The 15,929-nt window shown below is 54.7% G+C and overlaps 8 protein-coding genes across 8 annotated transcripts; 5 read left to right on the top strand and 3 right to left on the bottom strand.

Moving 5' to 3' along the window:
• The first annotated feature begins 83 nt into the window (after positions 1-83).
• BO86DRAFT_454856 (putative cystathionine beta-synthase (beta-thionase)) lies at positions 84-1,173 on the top strand. The gene is made up of 2 exons (XM_025677079.1): positions 84-382; positions 444-1,173. The coding sequence occupies exons 1-2, from the start codon at positions 278-280 to the stop codon at positions 876-878; spliced, it is 540 nt and encodes a 179-aa protein (XP_025529655.1). The 5' UTR covers positions 84-277; the 3' UTR covers positions 879-1,173.
• Positions 1,125-2,321, bottom strand: BO86DRAFT_387597 (vacuolar ATPase assembly integral membrane protein VMA21). Its single transcript, XM_025671633.1, has 3 exons — positions 1,766-2,321; positions 1,485-1,573; positions 1,125-1,415 (listed from the first exon to the last, which is right to left on the bottom strand). The coding sequence occupies exons 1-3, from the start codon at positions 1,867-1,869 to the stop codon at positions 1,279-1,281; spliced, it is 330 nt and encodes a 109-aa protein (XP_025529654.1). The 5' UTR covers positions 1,870-2,321; the 3' UTR covers positions 1,125-1,278.
• A 164-nt stretch (positions 2,322-2,485) lies between these two features.
• BO86DRAFT_387596 (uncharacterized protein) lies at positions 2,486-6,299 on the top strand. The gene has a single exon (XM_025671632.1). It carries the CDS (start codon positions 2,662-2,664, stop codon positions 6,034-6,036), a length of 3,375 nt encoding a protein of 1,124 aa, XP_025529653.1. The 5' UTR covers positions 2,486-2,661; the 3' UTR covers positions 6,037-6,299.
• Positions 6,300-7,007: 708 nt separating this feature from the next.
• Positions 7,008-8,702, bottom strand: BO86DRAFT_387595 (tRNA-dihydrouridine(20) synthase (NAD(+))). The gene has a single exon (XM_025671631.1). The coding sequence runs from the start codon at positions 8,556-8,558 to the stop codon at positions 7,215-7,217; it is 1,344 nt and encodes a 447-aa protein (XP_025529652.1). The 5' UTR covers positions 8,559-8,702; the 3' UTR covers positions 7,008-7,214.
• Positions 8,703-9,881: 1,179 nt separating this feature from the next.
• ipp1 (inorganic diphosphatase IPP1) lies at positions 9,882-10,987 on the top strand (the record flags this gene model as incomplete). The annotated part of the gene is made up of 5 exons (XM_025670590.1): positions 9,882-10,058; positions 10,131-10,250; positions 10,314-10,657; positions 10,712-10,795; positions 10,849-10,987. 5 exons carry the CDS (start codon positions 9,882-9,884, stop codon positions 10,985-10,987), a joined length of 864 nt encoding a protein of 287 aa, XP_025529651.1.
• Positions 10,988-11,158: 171 nt separating this feature from the next.
• On the bottom strand, positions 11,159-12,055 carry BO86DRAFT_358228 (mitochondrial 54S ribosomal mL53 protein). The gene is made up of 2 exons (XM_025669735.1): positions 11,885-12,055; positions 11,159-11,817 (listed from the first exon to the last, which is right to left on the bottom strand). Exon 2 carries the CDS (start codon positions 11,776-11,778, stop codon positions 11,458-11,460), a length of 321 nt encoding a protein of 106 aa, XP_025529650.1. The 5' UTR covers positions 11,779-11,817; positions 11,885-12,055; the 3' UTR covers positions 11,159-11,457.
• Positions 12,056-12,227: 172 nt separating this feature from the next.
• BO86DRAFT_387592 (putative protein transport membrane glycoprotein Sec20) lies at positions 12,228-13,703 on the top strand. The gene is made up of 3 exons (XM_025671630.1): positions 12,228-12,696; positions 12,772-13,019; positions 13,100-13,703. The coding sequence occupies exons 1-3, from the start codon at positions 12,383-12,385 to the stop codon at positions 13,696-13,698; spliced, it is 1,161 nt and encodes a 386-aa protein (XP_025529649.1). The 5' UTR covers positions 12,228-12,382; the 3' UTR covers positions 13,699-13,703.
• A 229-nt stretch (positions 13,704-13,932) lies between these two features.
• Positions 13,933-15,797, top strand: BO86DRAFT_358222 (M18 family aminopeptidase). Its single transcript, XM_025669734.1, has 6 exons — positions 13,933-14,043; positions 14,119-14,180; positions 14,233-14,334; positions 14,393-14,528; positions 14,580-14,672; positions 14,724-15,797. The coding sequence occupies exons 1-6, from the start codon at positions 13,968-13,970 to the stop codon at positions 15,740-15,742; spliced, it is 1,488 nt and encodes a 495-aa protein (XP_025529648.1). The 5' UTR covers positions 13,933-13,967; the 3' UTR covers positions 15,743-15,797.
• The last annotated feature ends 132 nt before the right edge of the window (positions 15,798-15,929 follow it).

The following is a 15,929-nucleotide window of genomic DNA, read 5'->3' as shown; positions in this document are numbered from 1 at the left end:
GCCAGGCGGAGGCTAACCCATTTCAGCTCATCCCACCAACTGGCAGGCCCGCTCGGCGATGGATTGAATTTTGGTCCCGATCACTTAACCACCTGACAGTGACCGAGTGGATGCTTGACTCACGCAATATTAACCGCACCTGTTCATTTCCACGCCGTCCGAACCCGGCATTCACTCCCCGACAGTTGTTGTCGAATTGAGAGCTCCGTGCATTATCAAGCGAACGAACCCCTCAGTCCTCTCATATCTACTACCACCACCACTACGACCTCCCACCATGGCCTCTTACTTGAGCGCAAGTGAGGCATTCGCCCAACAGAAGCTCGCTCAGGATGCACAGCAGCCGGTCTCGCAGTCCGCCTGGGCCGACAAATACCGTGGTGTCAGTACCATGCTATCCTAAGATACGGGGATTCTCTCAGAAAACTGACTTGCGAATCTAGGCCACCATCGAGGACCTCGACCCTCCCCCGGCGCTGTCTGTTTCCCCCGACGACCCCATTTCCTCTGCTCTACTCGCTGCGTACGAGCGCGACTACACACACCTCACCGTCATCTCGTCGACGAAACGCTCCCTCCTCGGATACCTGAGCATCCCCCGCCTCAAGGAATTGCTGAAGGAGGGCGCCGTGAAGGAAACCGACTCAGTTTCCGCTGCCATGCAGCGGTTCAACCGCAAGCGAGGCACATATCAAGTGATCACGATGGAGACCCCGCTGGAGGAGCTGGAACAATTCTTCGAGAGCGAGACCGATGCCAGTGGCGCAACCCGGGCTAAGCAGACCTTCGCGGTTGTCACAGATGCGTCGCGCAAGTTCGTGCTCGGCGTGGCAACCAAGGCTGATTTGGAGGAGTTTGTCAAGAGGCGCCCGACTTGATTTAATTATATTATTCTTCCTTAATCTGGCCCGATGTTTGATTCCCTGGATGGCCTTTCTTCAAGCTTAGCAAACGCATCCCAGGGCGTGGTTTCCCTACACCCTGGTTTTGATAAAGCCCTTTGCCCACACCCCGCAAACCCTCGACAGCCAGACTCGGAGTATCGACAGTCTGCTAGCGTAGTGCGTGTTGCGATTGGACAACAACGGTCTACGCTTGACTGTAAGCACCGATGCTCGGTCACATTAGGACTTGCAAAATTGATATTCTGAAGCAATCACCCATAGACACATGATAGATACATAGCATACACGCAACTGCCCTTGGAACGCCATAGATCAAACACCTGGTATTGAATGATATTGAAAACAAAGACCAAATCATACTCGAAAACCCGCACTACTGCGCCTTCTTCTCTTTCTGCTTGGCATCGGCCTCTCTCTCCGCCTGATCGTCTTTCCACGCGACGTAGACATAGGAGAAGAGGACGATGTTGGCCATGATGGCTGCAACGATGCCGCCGACAGTGGCACTTCCTGAATGTCCCGGTCAACACCATGTCTTTCTCTTGCTCTTCCAGAAAGAATACTCCTAGGACAACGTACCACCGATGAAATCAACTGTGATAAAGTACATGCCAATAGGTGCAATCACCATGGCGGCGGAGAAGCCCAACAGCTTCATGATAACATTTCTGGGGTCCAACTGTCAGTGACGGCCATGTCTCCACACCTTCCAGTATAGCACGAGCTGCTCTGCTTCCATTTGATGAATTTCAGGTAGCCGAACCAATTATCCCCGACATATAGGGCTTGGGGCCAACTCCGAACAGCGGGCCATGTGGCGTAGAGTCCCCCCCATCTGGGGACGAATTGGATGCACTTACGTGGGAACTGCAGGGGTTACATCTGAGTCAGAGGACTTCTCGGAGTTTGACGGAGTGACCACATCCTTAGCAGAGGATTTATCGACTGCGCGACGAGCGGACATTGTGGACTGGCTTGTGGAGGTGGTGATAATGATTGTGATGGCGATGGGTGGTGGTGTTTAATGATTGCCGGTCCACGTGTCAGGCAGGGTAGGTCTGAGAATGGGTGAATAAGTTGCTCAGGGATAAAGATCAGAGCATAACACTGTTATAAGTGGGAAGTGTTGATATTCTCAAACAGACACGTTTCTTGCTGATTCGAAGGAGAAGGAACAATAAACAATCCGGCTTAACAACACTTGATTATTGCAGTGGTGATAAGTTAATTGCGGGTGAACTCATCCCGGACTCCAGTAGAATCGGGCTGCTGATTGGTCCCCGATCGGATAGATCTTGGAGAACACTTTTTGTTTGGACAGAAAGGCAACAATGTAGACAATCTCAGGCAACGAACACGCAGGAGAAATGAATAGGGTGTTGTACCTAAATTCAGCCCCTAGTAAGTATATATAGACGATCAGCGGCTGTCTCACCACCGGGCAGCGAAACAGAACTGCCTTTCCTGGGCTTAATTGAAGCGCCACTTCACGTGATCGATCGCGTCTGGGCGCGTTTTGCGGAGAAAAACCCAGAGAAACTTAACTTTACTTACGGTGCTTACCGTGTTGAAGGAGGAGGCAATCATCAATTCGCCTGTTCCGCCTTGCTAATCTTTCCCTCCTGCGCTCTCTTCCTCTCACACTTCAGAGAGACTCTCCCCTTTCTCTATTTCTCCATTTCCCCCTGGCGCATGACGACATTTCTGCGTTCACCCTCTTAAGCTCTCAATCCTCTCTTTGAAGAGTCATTCCGTCATGGAAGACTCAGTGCCTGACTCTCCTGTGAACGACAAAAAAGTCGTTCCCGGTACTCCAACCAAAGACGATACCCAATATGAGACGGTCGCCACCGTTCCTGCTACTCACCACCAACCGGTGGCAACTCAATCGCTGACCCCGGCCTCTCAGCGCTTCACTCAACCGACCCAGCTGGTCGACAATCCGTATACTGCGAAGGGCGCCTCCGTGGTACAAGTCGCCGCCTCTTCCCCGCTAGGTCCTACCTCTTCCCCCTCCCGTCCGACCCCGAACGCTGGTCGTCTCTCCAACCTGATGGCCCCCAGCGGCACCATGTTCCGGCCGCCGGTCTCTGCAGGCCCGGCGAAGCGTGCTCCGGTGATCGATCTCGAAGATGACGGCCCCACGTATCGAGGCGGGTCCTCCGACGAGGATGCTCAGAACCTACAAAACCCCGACATCAAACCCGTCATGTTCACCAAGTCCTCGCGCAGTCCGGACAAGGTCGCGGACTCGCCGATCGACCGCTTCAAGGAGATCACCACCAGCGCTATCTACAATCCTGCGAAGCGCCCCGCCGCGCAGATGGACCCCACGCCGAAAGGGATGGCCGTCAAGAAAGTTCGGCAGGATGGACCTTCGCGCGCCCAGCCCGTCGACGGGCAGTATTCGCTCGATAGTATCGAGGACTATAATATCAAGATCAAGGTGCAACGAATGCTCAAGGTCATGCCGCAGAAGTCTGTGCAGGCCTGCGTGCAAGCGCTCGTAGCGAAGCGTGGAAACTACGAGGACGCTCTGGATCTCCTGGCCAGTGGAGAAGGGAAGGAGGTCTCTTCCGAGGATGAACTGTCCATGTCGCGCCAGGCGAACGCGGCCCCGGTGGCGAAGCAGCAGATCAAGGCGAGAGGGACCATCCAGGACAAGTGGTCCGCGGCGAACTTGCAAAGGACTCTCGCCGCGCAGAAGCCCCCGGCGGCGCAGGCGGAGGACGACGAGGCGAAACCGCGCAGACGGTTAATGAGAGGGCCCAAAACCCGGGTTTCTTCCCCGAGCCCCGTGCGCTCGGAGTCTCGTCCCCAGTCTCGCCCGGAACCTGATGCGGAGACCCCTCCCAAGAAACCGGGTCGTTTGGTGCAGGGGCGGAGACCGGAAACTCCCCGGCGCTCCGAGTCTCCAGAAGCCATCATCATCGACGATGACTCCGACTCGGACGTCGAGGAAGCGGTAGGCGATGTGCAGTTCGATCTCAAATTACTGAAATTCTTCAACACATGCAGCGTCTTGGACCTGGCGGATATTGCTGCTATTACTGAGGAAGTGGCACAGCATGTAATCTCGCACCGACCATTTAGGTCTCTGGACGAGGTCCGCGCCGTGCCTGCCCCGGTGAAGGAAGATGCAAAGCCGAAGGGGGCCCGAGGCCGCAAAACGCCCAAGCCAATTGGCGACAAGATCGTGGATAAATGTGTTGATATGTGGGTGGGCTATGACGCCGTCGATTCTCTCGTCGCGCGCTGCGAATCACTTGGTAAACCGATTGCAGCTGAAATGAAGAAATGGGGAGTGGATATCTTCGGGAAGAAAGACGGAGAGCTGGAGCTGGTATCCATCGATCCTAGAGATTCTCAGTCGCATGACTCCGGCATAGGAACCCCCGCAAGCCAACCTTCGGATGAGGACAGTGACGGGCCCGCGCCCGGTGGTGTGGCGCCCGCACGCAAAGGACGATTCATCTCCCAGCCCTCAATCATGCGGGATGACTTGAAGATGAAGAACTATCAGATTGTGGGTATCAACTGGCTCTCATTACTGTTCGAACACGAATTGAGTTGCATCTTGGCCGATGACATGGGTCTGGGAAAGACCTGCCAAGTTATTGCCTTCTTGGCCCATCTTTATGAGAAGGGATTCAAGGGGCCACATCTCATTGTCGTACCTGCATCGACAATTGAGAACTGGCTGCGTGAATTCCAAAAGTTCTGCCCTACCCTCTCTGTCATGCCTTATTATGCCGGCCAGGCTGAGCGTGCGGAGATCCGGGAGACGATTGAGGATAACAGAGACAGCATCAACGTTGTCATCACCACTTATACCATTGCCAAGGGCAAGGTTGATGCGCACTTCCTTCGCAATATGGACTTTTGCGTTTGTGTCTATGACGAGGGACACATGTTGAAGAGCAGTACCTCGGTGCTATACGAGAAGCTGATTCGCATCCCGGCACGTTTCAGACTTCTGTTGACGGGTACGCCATTACAGAACAACCTACAAGAGCTGGCTTCCTTATTGGGATTTATTCTTCCCAAAGTGTTCCGCGAGCGCAAGGATGAGCTCCACCACATTTTTGCGAACAAAGCGAAGACTGTCGACGAGTCACACTCCGCATTGCTTTCTGCGCAGCGCATTGAACGCGCGAAATCGATGCTGAAGCCCTTTGTGCTACGACGCAAGAAGCACCAGGTCATCGATCTGCCTGCAAAGATCTCCCATGTCGAGTACTGCGAACTGAACGACGCGCAGCGACAAATTTACGAGCATGAACAGGAGGAAGTTCGGAAGCTGCTGGCCGATCGCGCCGCGGGCAAGAAAACTGGCAACAAATCTGCTAACATCCTCATGAAACTCCGCCAAGCAGCCATTCACCCATTGCTGTACAGACGCCACTACACCGATTCCATTCTCAGCCGCATGGCCAAGGCCTGCCTGAGAGAAGAACAGTTCTCCCTATCCAACCCAGACATCATTTTCGAGGAACTTCAACCCTACAACGATTACGAATGCCACTCGATGTGCGTGAAATACCCGGCACTAAGCCGATTCGCCCTCAAGAACAACGAATGGATGGACTCGGGCAAGGTGGCCAAGCTCTGCGAGCTCCTCCGGCGCTTCCAGGAGAAGGGCGACCGGACCCTCGTCTTCTCGCAGTTCACCATGGTGATGGATATCCTGGAGAACGTGCTGGAGCACGAACACCTCGGCTTCGTGCGCCTGGACGGCCGCACCAACGTCGAAGACCGGCAGTCGATTCTTGATGCCTTCCACGAGCGCACCGACATCCCCGTCTTCCTCCTATCGACCAAGGCCGGCGGCGCGGGTATCAACCTGGCGTGCGCCAACAAGGTCATCATCTTCGACTCCAGCTTCAACCCCCAGGAAGACGTCCAGGCCGAAAATCGCGCCCACCGGGTCGGCCAGACCCGCGAGGTGGAGGTCATCCGGCTTGTCACCAAGGACACCATCGAGGAGCAGATCTACGCGCTCGGCCAGACGAAGCTGGCCCTCGACCAGGCCGTGGCCGGGGAGGACGCCGCCGAATCCAAGAAGGCGGAAGACGCGGGCATGAAGGCGGTCGAGAACATGGTTCTCGCGGATATGGAGCACAAGTCATGATTGTTGCGTTTGCATATGAGAGCTTGGGATTGGTTTGATGATAGACATTCCGGTTGTACTTTGTTGTTTATGACACTAGTACTTCACTTTTTTTTTCCCTTTGCCGTTTGTGATGATACGCTTGTTCAATGCGGAGAACTCGGTTTGGCGAGTTCTGTTTGACGTTTACGTTCTTGTTTAGAAAGAGGAACCCTTTCCTGGGGCCTTGCAGATGACGGAATCTTACACACATCTAATAAGCGAACCTTTCTGCGTTGATCGTGTTCACACCATTTGTGGTAATCTGTTTCGATGGTTCTCCATTCTTCGTGACTGGTGTCTTGTGCATTTTCATCATATTCAGATTAAGGATACACTGTCGGCGCAATTACACCTCCCCCTAACTCGCCCCATGCAATCTCCTCGTTTCTGAGTTTTTTTGTCTGCTGCGTGCACCGCGGTCCTGCTGCTGCTCCCCCCTTCGTCCCTTTCGTTTATTCCCCTCCTCTTTCTCCCTGTTGAATGGGAACATATACATACACATACTTCTCAAGAAGCAAACGAGGCGGAAATAGAGCTAGAAAGAAACCGAATGACGACTGAAAACAGGTGTGCCCAACGGGCGATGATTACGCATGCGATGACCGCCATGCTTCTTCGCCTTGCGATCATGATGACAATGACAATTGACAATTGCTTGTCGCTGTGCCTTTGTATTCCTCACTGTCCCGGTTGACTAGATTCATTCTTTGAGAGTTAGATACTAGAAGCGAGGTCAGGACGGTAATGGTATGATCGTGCTTGTGATCCATTCTCGTTCTCCTCCTAGTTCTTGGTGGTCGGGTTTGCCGGATTCCAGGGTCCTGCTCTTTGTTCAGAAGGCTATTGCCTCTGGCTACAGTCATTCGACTGGGTGAGTGGTCTATTGTGCTGCCTGGGGTTGAGGGTCTATCCAGTTTTCCTGGTTCTGATAAAGGATAAAGGAGAGTATGTGCCTTTTCAATTAAAGAACATAAGGTGGGAATCTAGAAGTTCTAAGCACAAAGCAACAGAAGCCAAACCAACCGAGAGCAATCTTCAACACCGGACAATGCAATCGCAGAGAACGAGTTCATACAGAAAGGCAAACAAAGGCGTAGATACATGAGGGGTTAATACGCAGGGATAAATCATGCGATGGAACACTGTGCGGGCGGGAGTTATGCGGCGAGTTCCTGTTTCGGGGCAGCGACGGCTTCAGTAGCAGCAGCAGCAGCCGCTGGGTCGATGTCCGTGACAGTTTTGGTAGGGGGAGGGATGGAGTTGGTGCGAATCGGGCCGCCGGCGTGGGAGAGGACGGGAGAAGCGGGTTTCGAGCGCGAGGCGCCGCCGCCGCCGCCGGCCGCGCGAGCGGTTTCATTTTTCTCGAGAGCGTTCTGCACGGCTTTGCTGACGGCATCGCTGGTGTCGTTGTTCTTGTTCGTGGTCTTGTCCGCGAGGCCCAGGATCTCGTCGACGCGGGTCGCCGCGGGGACCAGGTCCTCGAAGCCCAGGGCATGGCAGGTGTCGACGTAGGTGCGGGCGGATTTGAAGCGGTGGGCTTCGGGGGACTTGCCCGGCACGAAGATGTTCAGCAGGTACTTGGTGTTGCCGAAGCGGTTCTCGGACTCGAGACAGAACTGCATGTAGTCGTGGACCATCTCCTTCCAGGGCAGGAGGCCGCCCTCAGCCTCCGTACGGAAGGCGGACATATTCGCCTCGGCTGCGGTGGCGATCATCGCGCCGTCGACCCCGTATTCCTGCATCAGGGCCAGGCCGTCGTCCTTGTTGGCGACGTCGCCGTTGACGACGCACGCCACCCCGGCCTCGTGGCAGATATCCCGGATCATGCACAGCTGGTCGCGGATGGCGCGCTCGCGGGGCCGCATGGGCGGCGTGCGGCAGTGGATGGTCAGCCCCGTGATGCCGGTCTTGACGAGTCGCGAGACCAGCGCGCGCGTCGGCTCGGGGTCCTCCCGGTCCAGCAGCCGGATCTTGACCGAGATGCCGATCTGGTACGGGTTGCCGACCTCCCGCACCAGCGTCTCGAGGATCGCGACGAGTTTGTCCGGGGTTCTGAGCAGCGCGGCCCCCATTCCGCCGCTGGTGCTGAAGGGCTTCGGGCATCCGGAGTTCACGTCGATGCCCGCGACGTCGCCGGCCACGAGCTTGGCGGCGGCAACGGCGATCTCGGGCGTGGCGGTGCCGATCTGGAAGATGAGTTTGCCTTTCTCGCGGACGGGATCGAGGCGGTAGATGACGGACTCCTGGGTGGCCTTCTCGGTGCGGCCGCCATTGGAGGGGGTGCGAGTGAACTCGATGGTGCCGTTGCGGGGGTTCACGCGGCGGACGGCACCTGCCAGGGCGCGATCGATGGTCTCGGGTCCCCAAACGAGGTCGGCGCCATACTTGAGGGCGAGAAGGCGGCAGGGAAGTTCACCGGAGCGCACCATCGGAGCCAGGACGACTTTGCCGCGGTAGTCGACCCCGTTGGCGGGGATGGGAACACGAGGAATCGAGGTCATTGCGGAGCGGAGGGGTCGTAGGAAGCTTAGCATAGCATTTCTTGGGGGGTTCGAGCTTTTGATGCCTAATTTCAGTATAGTCAAAGTAGTAAAGCCGACTTTAGCTTTGACCTGCGAGAACGACCGAAGATTCTGGATTGTCAAGAAGACGAAGTTTATCGAGTTTCTAGATCGAGATGGAGGCGGAGAACGAAAAAGTGCCGGATCACGTGGTGATACACGATAAGGTTTTTCTCGCCTTACAGCTTACTCATCCAGCGGAAATTCACCTCACTTCGGACTGCAGAGTTAGTCCGTCCCGAAGGAGTACCTGCCAAGACCTGCTGACATTGCAGGGGATGAACGATTGAAGAGGCAATGGCGCACATGTGGAAGATACTGAATCAATTGAACAATGTACAAGAACTTGATTCATGTAAAATGGACCCCAAAAGATTTAATGGTACAGATGCAAGGATATCCATAGACTGAAAATAAGGAGGAAGCCACCCACCCAAGGACAATCCACTCCATAAGTGGAACGGTACTGGTGGAGCGGGTGCAATCCAAGGCCAGCCAGGGTATTTGTCCTCACCGAAGAGAGGAACAAAAGGCACAAGGGAAATGGTGTCATCTGCAGGGTGTTGCCACTAGCCTAGGTAAACTCATGCACAATTTTAAGTGTACAAGTAGTGACAGCCTCAGTTGCAGGTGGTCAGAATCACATACTGGGAGACAGGACATCTCGAGGTGCATACGTAGATCCATCCATACTGGTGCCGTGACAGCAGCAGCTGCCGAGATAGAAGGAGGAAAGCGTCCGAGGTTGTTTTGGTTGGCGTCTTTTTTTTCTGCTCCCGTCCGATTTTCTTTCCCGATCCCTTCATCCTCCTTGGACTCACCTCTAGTTATAACAATTGACATCCCCTGGGGTAGAACCATTTACTGAGTGTATACCTTACAAACCGACCCTATCAATCAAATCCCCTCTACCTCTAAACTTTACATTGAGGCTGTCGTATTTCAATGTTCCTGGGGGTTAGTCGTGGACCAGTGTCAGCACTCCGGTTGCCCACCGCCTGGAGTCCGATAGTCGCCCGCCGCACTGTTTCTGAGTCTTGCTGTTCGTCCGTTTGTCGCACATCCGCAACGCTGGCTCCCCCCACCAAACAAGCCCCCTCCCCCCCTCCTCCTCCTCCCGCCGCTACCTCGTCCTCCTCCTCTTCTTCTCTCTCTCCTTCTTCTTCCTCCCCTCTTCGTTCATCGGTTTTGTCCGCTTCAAACCGTACTGCCCTTTTAGCTAGACACCTTTCTTCCGTGTCCGCTACTACACAATCGCCCACCATGTCTTACACAGTCCGTAAGATCGGCCAGGCCAACACCCTGGAGCACCGTGTCTACATTGAGAAGGATGGCAAGCCCGTCTCTCCCTTCCACGACATCCCCCTCTACGCCGATGAGGCCAACAACATCTTCAACATGGTTGTTGAGATCCCCCGCTGGACCAACGCCAAGCAGGAGGTACCCAGGCCCAATAATTACCCCGCCACGTCCACCCTCGACCATCACAACTGACCCCCTGTTGTCATCCAGATCTCCAAGGAGGAGTTCCTCAACCCCATCAAGCAGGATGTGAAGAAGGGCAAGCTCCGTTACGTCCGTAACTGCTTCCCCCACAAGGGTTACCTCTGGAACTACGGTGCCTTCCCCCAGGTATGTTTTTTTTTTCCCGCTGTTGCCCCTCCTTGGCCCGCCATCATCTCACAACTTGTTTAGACCTGGGAAGACCCCAACAACGTCCACCCTGAGACCAAGGCTAAGGGTGACAACGACCCGCTCGACGTTTGCGAGATCGGTGAGCTTGTCGGCTATCCCGGTCAGGTCAAGCAGGTCAAGGTCCTCGGTGTCATGGCCCTGCTCGACGAGGAGGAGACCGACTGGAAGGTCATTGTCATCGACATCAAGGACCCCCTCGCTGCCAAGCTGAACGACGTTGAGGACGTTGAGCGTCATCTCCCCGGTCTTCTCCGTGCCACCAACGAGTGGTTCCGTATCTACAAGATCCCCGACGGAAAGCCCGAGAACCAGTTCGCTTTCTCCGGCGAGTGCAAGAACCAGAAGTACGTTTCCATTCAATGGTTGATGCATATAATCGTTGTACTAATTCATTGCAGGTACGCTCTGGAGGTCATCCGCGAGTGCCGTGATGCTTGGGAGAAGCTGATCTCCGGCCAGGCCCCCAAGGGTGATGTCAGCATGTACGTTATCCCTGATTCCATCTACAAAGAAGTTTTGACTGACCCGCTTCTAGTGCTACCAGCACCTACGAGGGTGTTGAGCGCGCCGACGCTTCCAAGCTCGCCAGCATCCCCAAGGGCGAGAACCTTCCTCCTGCCCCCATTGACGGCAGCGTTGACAAGTGGTTCTTCATCTCCGGTGCCGCTGTCTAAGCTGTCTAAATTTGTACAAACCCTAAAATCGAAACTTATTCCCCCACCTACGGGTGATCTATACATTCAAATTTCTCTTCTTACGAACCTTATTTATCGTAGCGGCCGCCATCATGTCAGTTGGAGAATGGCTGGTCTATACAAAATAAAAAATAAAATAAAACAATAACAATCAGTAGCTGGTATATACACATGTACTTGAACAACATGATAGATGATACAGGTCGCGAAACAAAGTCCTGATGACTTTCCCGTATGCCGCGATAGCATTGCGCGTGTCCAAATATTCAAGGACAGAAGCACCAAGATTGAGCCCGACATCCTCCAGGGCCGTAAGATATCCGGCGCAATAGTTCTGATACACACCCTTCCTCCATTGTCCCCTGCTTGCTTCTTCATTCATCTTTCACTCCAATCCCCAACCAAGGCAACCTTTGATCCAGAGCAGAAACAGACCGCCAGAATACCAATCAACCCTTCAACGTCTCCTCGCGCTCAATCACGCGTCCTACGCGGGCAATCTCCTCGATGACATCCCCGATCCGCATTTCCCGCTCCCCGACGGGGATGCTCACCTCCTTCCCGTTCTTGAAGCCGACCACCAGCTCGGCCGGCTTGGTCGAGTGCCGCGGCAGCTGCGTCACCTTGATGTCGATGTGCGTGCCGCTCGAGGCCGGGACGGTCGAGGGGTTGCGGAGCAGCGAGAGCAGCAGGCGGCAGGGGCGGGCGCTGCGGGCCCAGGGGTTGAAGGTTGTGCGGAAGGTGGAGATGGTGGCGATTGGGATGGACATTTTGGATTTGTTCGTTGTATTAGAAAAGGTGAGATGGGGCTGCGTTGGTATATTGGGTTAGAATACTTGGGTTGTTCTTGGGGGGGGGGTTATGCGATGGACTTACGGTGACTTTTTTTTTCCTCGGTGCGATTGCGACTGATGACGGAGATTATGATCTGAGGAGGGAAGAAGGAAGCGAAGGAAGAATTGCGCGCACAGCAGCTATCGAATGAAGAAAATCAAACCACTCAAGTTCAACCGTTTTTTATTTTTTTTGCTGTATCTACAAAACACCAAGGCTTGGATCATTCCGGCGGAGGTTCGGGAGGTGTGTCGGTCGCTGTCTCTGTGTGTGTTTGTCTTAGATGCAAACACCGAGTGGTAAGTCTGGATGCCTCAGGAATGAATGGGAATCTCTCCGTACGGGGCGTGTAGATACGGGAAGCCGATGACGCTGTTGCCGTTGAGGAACGGACACATCGACAATTTTACCCCCCTCTTTATACTTCTTCGTTTCTTTCTTTACATACACGACATTTTTGCTCTATTGGGCGTGGGGCATTTCCGCGAACTCCATGACATGCGCTACGAGTGATTGTCTTCTTATCATCGACTAATAACAATGTCTTCGTTGACGGAACTCCAGTCCCGACTGAAGGAGCTCTCGACCGCTCTGGCCGATATCCATCCGCTGGTTTCGCGACTGCAGAATTTTACGACCGCTATTGGACAGGGTGATGAGGCGCGCTTGGAGCTGGGGACGGAGATCCATGCGCTTCTGAAAGGGGCGGAGGATCAGTTGGAGTTGTTGCGGGTGGAGGTGGAGGGTCTCGAGGCAGGTCCCGAGAGTCGACGGAAGGCGTTGGACAACGAGAAGGAATCGGAGAGGGAGCGCGTGGTCGCGCTGGCGGGGCGGTTAGCAGAGGAGCTGAAGAGGTATGTGTTTTGCATGGTGTCTAGATTTATCGAGGCCAGATCTCCGGACAGATGGGTGCTAACAACGAGGCGCAGGACAAGAAGAGATTTCCGGAACGCGCAGCTACAAGCGAAACGCAATGCCGAGACCGCACGCCGCAAAGAGAGGGAGTTGCTGTTCTCCCGGTCCCAGAGCGCCGACAGGAAGAACCAGCCCGCCGAGAAGCTGACGCAGGATGAGATCGTGAAGAACGCTTCGAACGATGTTACGGCGGCGCTGCGGCGGACGCATCAGTTGATGCAGTCCGAGTTGTCGCGGAGCCAATTCGCGCAGGAGACACTAGGTTCGTTGCTGTTGCTGCCTCCCTGCAGAAAGATCTAGAGCGAACGCCGCGGAGCTAATCGTTTGTCGCGAAATCTACAGAGCAATCCACCGCTGCCCTCTCGTCGCTGTCGGAATCTTACACGGACCTGGATTCGCTCCTCGCCTCGTCGCGAAATCTTGTTGGCTCTCTCCTTCGGTCGCAGAAGTCCGACACTTGGTACTTGGAGACGGCGTTTTACATTCTTCTTGGAACTATCGCTTGGCTCGTCTTCCGACGCATACTCTACGGTCCTCTGTGGTGGCTTGTGTGGCTGCCGGTGCGACTACTGGCACGATCTACCTTTGCAATTCTAGGCGTGGTGGGCATGACCAGTCGGGCAGTCCAGGCCTCTGAATCCGTTACTCCTGTCGCTCAGTTGGTGCAAGAGACCCCGGTTGTGGCTCCGAAGGTGGAACCGACCGTGCAGATTGCGGAGCAAGAGGCAGTATGGGACCAGGTCCCTGTCACGGATGAAACGGAGGAGGACCGCTTGATTGACCAAATCGGTGAATTGGTAGAGGAGATTGAACAGCAGGAGGAGACCAACATAGATGACATCTCGCCGGAGGAAAGGCAGAGGCAAGCGGAGCTGCCAAGGAATCCTAAGAAGAGGATGTTTGAAGCTACCGAGGTTCCCCACCATAGGGATGAACTATAGAAGCATATCTATAGCGAATTCAACGTCTTCATTGATGTCTCTGTCTCCAACAGACTGTAGTCTCAATAAACGTATGGCCGATCAAGTAGACCCTTCAGCAGCCCTAGAAGCACGGGCGATTGTTTATGGATGGACCTTTCCCCGCGTCAAAGCTGTCAAATGAACTGACCGCCTTGGCATGATCTCATGGCCACTAAGTTATCATGGCCCATGATTTTCTCCTCCGCACCACCCCACGGTTTCTCTGTCAAATCCCAAGGTCCTCCAAGATGACTTCCAAGCTCGCCCAGAACCTGAAACAGCCGGCTCTGGACTTTTTGTCCTATGTCAATGCCTCTCCCACCCGTAAGCTCCTCCCCTATCATACTGCCTTATCTGTGCCTGGTGGAGAAGCCATTCTAACATGACCGAGCCATGTAGCCTTCCATGCAGTCCAATCTGCAAAGGACCTCCTCGCGAAGGCTGGCTTCCAAGAGATCAAGGTACCGACGATTATCTCATAGAATTTGAGATCAGCTACTAATACCACTGCAGGAGAAGGACCCTTGGGCATCCACCTGCCGTCCCGGCGGAAAATACTATGTCACTCGTAACCAGTCTACCATTGTGGCCTTTGCTATCGGCAAGAAGTGGCAGGTATGTGCCTAGTCGACGATCTTCCCTCATTTGGAAAACTGACGCTGACACTCAACAGCCTGGTAACCCCATTTCCATGATTGGGGCTCACACCGACTCCCCCGTGCTGCGGGTCAAGCCTGTCAGCAACAAGCGCGGGGAAGGCTATGTCCAAGTGGGTGTCGAGACCTACGGAGGGGGCATCTGGCATACGTGTGCGCTTACCCTCTTCTGATCATGTAATACTCGGTGCTAACTGCTCACAGGGTTCGACCGTGATCTGGGAGTTGCGGGTCGGGCCATGGTGCGCAACGGCGACGGCTCGATTGCGCAGAAGCTGATCAAGATTGACCGGCCTAGTATGAACTGTCTCTGAGATTTTCAGGGTGTGTAACTAACAGGCTTAATAGTTCTGCGTATCCCTACCCTGGCTATTCACCTTGACCGCCAGGAAACTTTTTCCTTCAACAAGGAGACCCAGCTTTTCCCCATCGCCGGCCTCGTGGAGGCCGAGCTCAACCGCACCGGTGCCAGTGAGACCACCAAGGCTGAGAACACTGCAGAGGATGAAGGAGAATTCTCCCCTTTGAAGGCGATCACTGAGCGCCACCACCCTTACCTGGTCGAGCTCATCGCCGCCGAAGCCGGCGCCAAGCCTGCCGATATCCTCGACTTTGAGATGATTCTGTTCGATACGCAAAAGTCCAACCTGGGTGGCTTGTTGGACGAGTTCATTTTTTCTCCCCGCTTGGACAACCTGAACAGCTCTTTCTGTGCCACCGTTGGCCTGATTGACTCTGTGGCCGATGCTTCGGCCTTGGACAACGAGTCGTCCATCCGTCTCATTGCTTTGTTCGACCACGAAGAGATTGGCAGCCGTACCGCTCAGGGCGCCGACTCCAACATGCTTCCTGCCGTTATCCGTCGTCTCTCAGTGCTGCCGTCAACGGCCGGTGGTGATGCTGACGTTTCCACTGCCTATGAGCAGACTCTGTCTACCTCATTCCTTCTTTCCGCCGACATGGCGCACGGTGTACACCCGAACTACTCCCCCAAGTACGAGAACGACCACCGGCCGCAGATCAACAAGGGACCTGTGATCAAGATCAACGCCAATGCGCGCTACGCGACCAACTCTCCTGGAATTGTTCTTCTGCAGGAGGTTGCTCGCAAGGCCGCCGAGGACGGTGGTGAGGGGGTGCCCCTGCAGCTGTTCGTTGTTCGCAACGACTCCAGCTGCGGCAGTACCATTGGTCCCATGATGTCAGCCAAGCTGGGAGCTCGTACTCTGGATCTGGGCAACCCTCAGCTCAGCATGCACAGTATCCGCGAGACTGGAGGTACCTATGATGTCGGCCATTCCATCCGGCTGTTTACGAGCTTCTTCAAGCACTACGCCGACCTCTCCAAGACGATTTTGGTGGATTAGAATAGACCACCGTCCATAGTCTAGCCTGTTTATGAGAAATACCTCACTATCATTCAGCTAGTGTTGCAGTGTAGCTCGCGCTAAATGTTAGTACTGTGGTTGTAGTTTAGTAGCCTCAGCTCCGTCGGACCGAGGAAAAGCCGCCATCGCCTGACGCAGGTGCCTTGTCCTTCTCCGCCTCCGCTTT

Source organism: Aspergillus japonicus (assembly GCF_003184785.1).
Source record: "Aspergillus japonicus CBS 114.51 unplaced genomic scaffold BO86scaffold_12, whole genome shotgun sequence".
Lineage (NCBI taxonomy): Eukaryota > Fungi > Ascomycota > Eurotiomycetes > Eurotiales > Aspergillaceae > Aspergillus > Aspergillus japonicus.
This window is presented reverse-complemented; position numbering and strand designations above follow the sequence as displayed.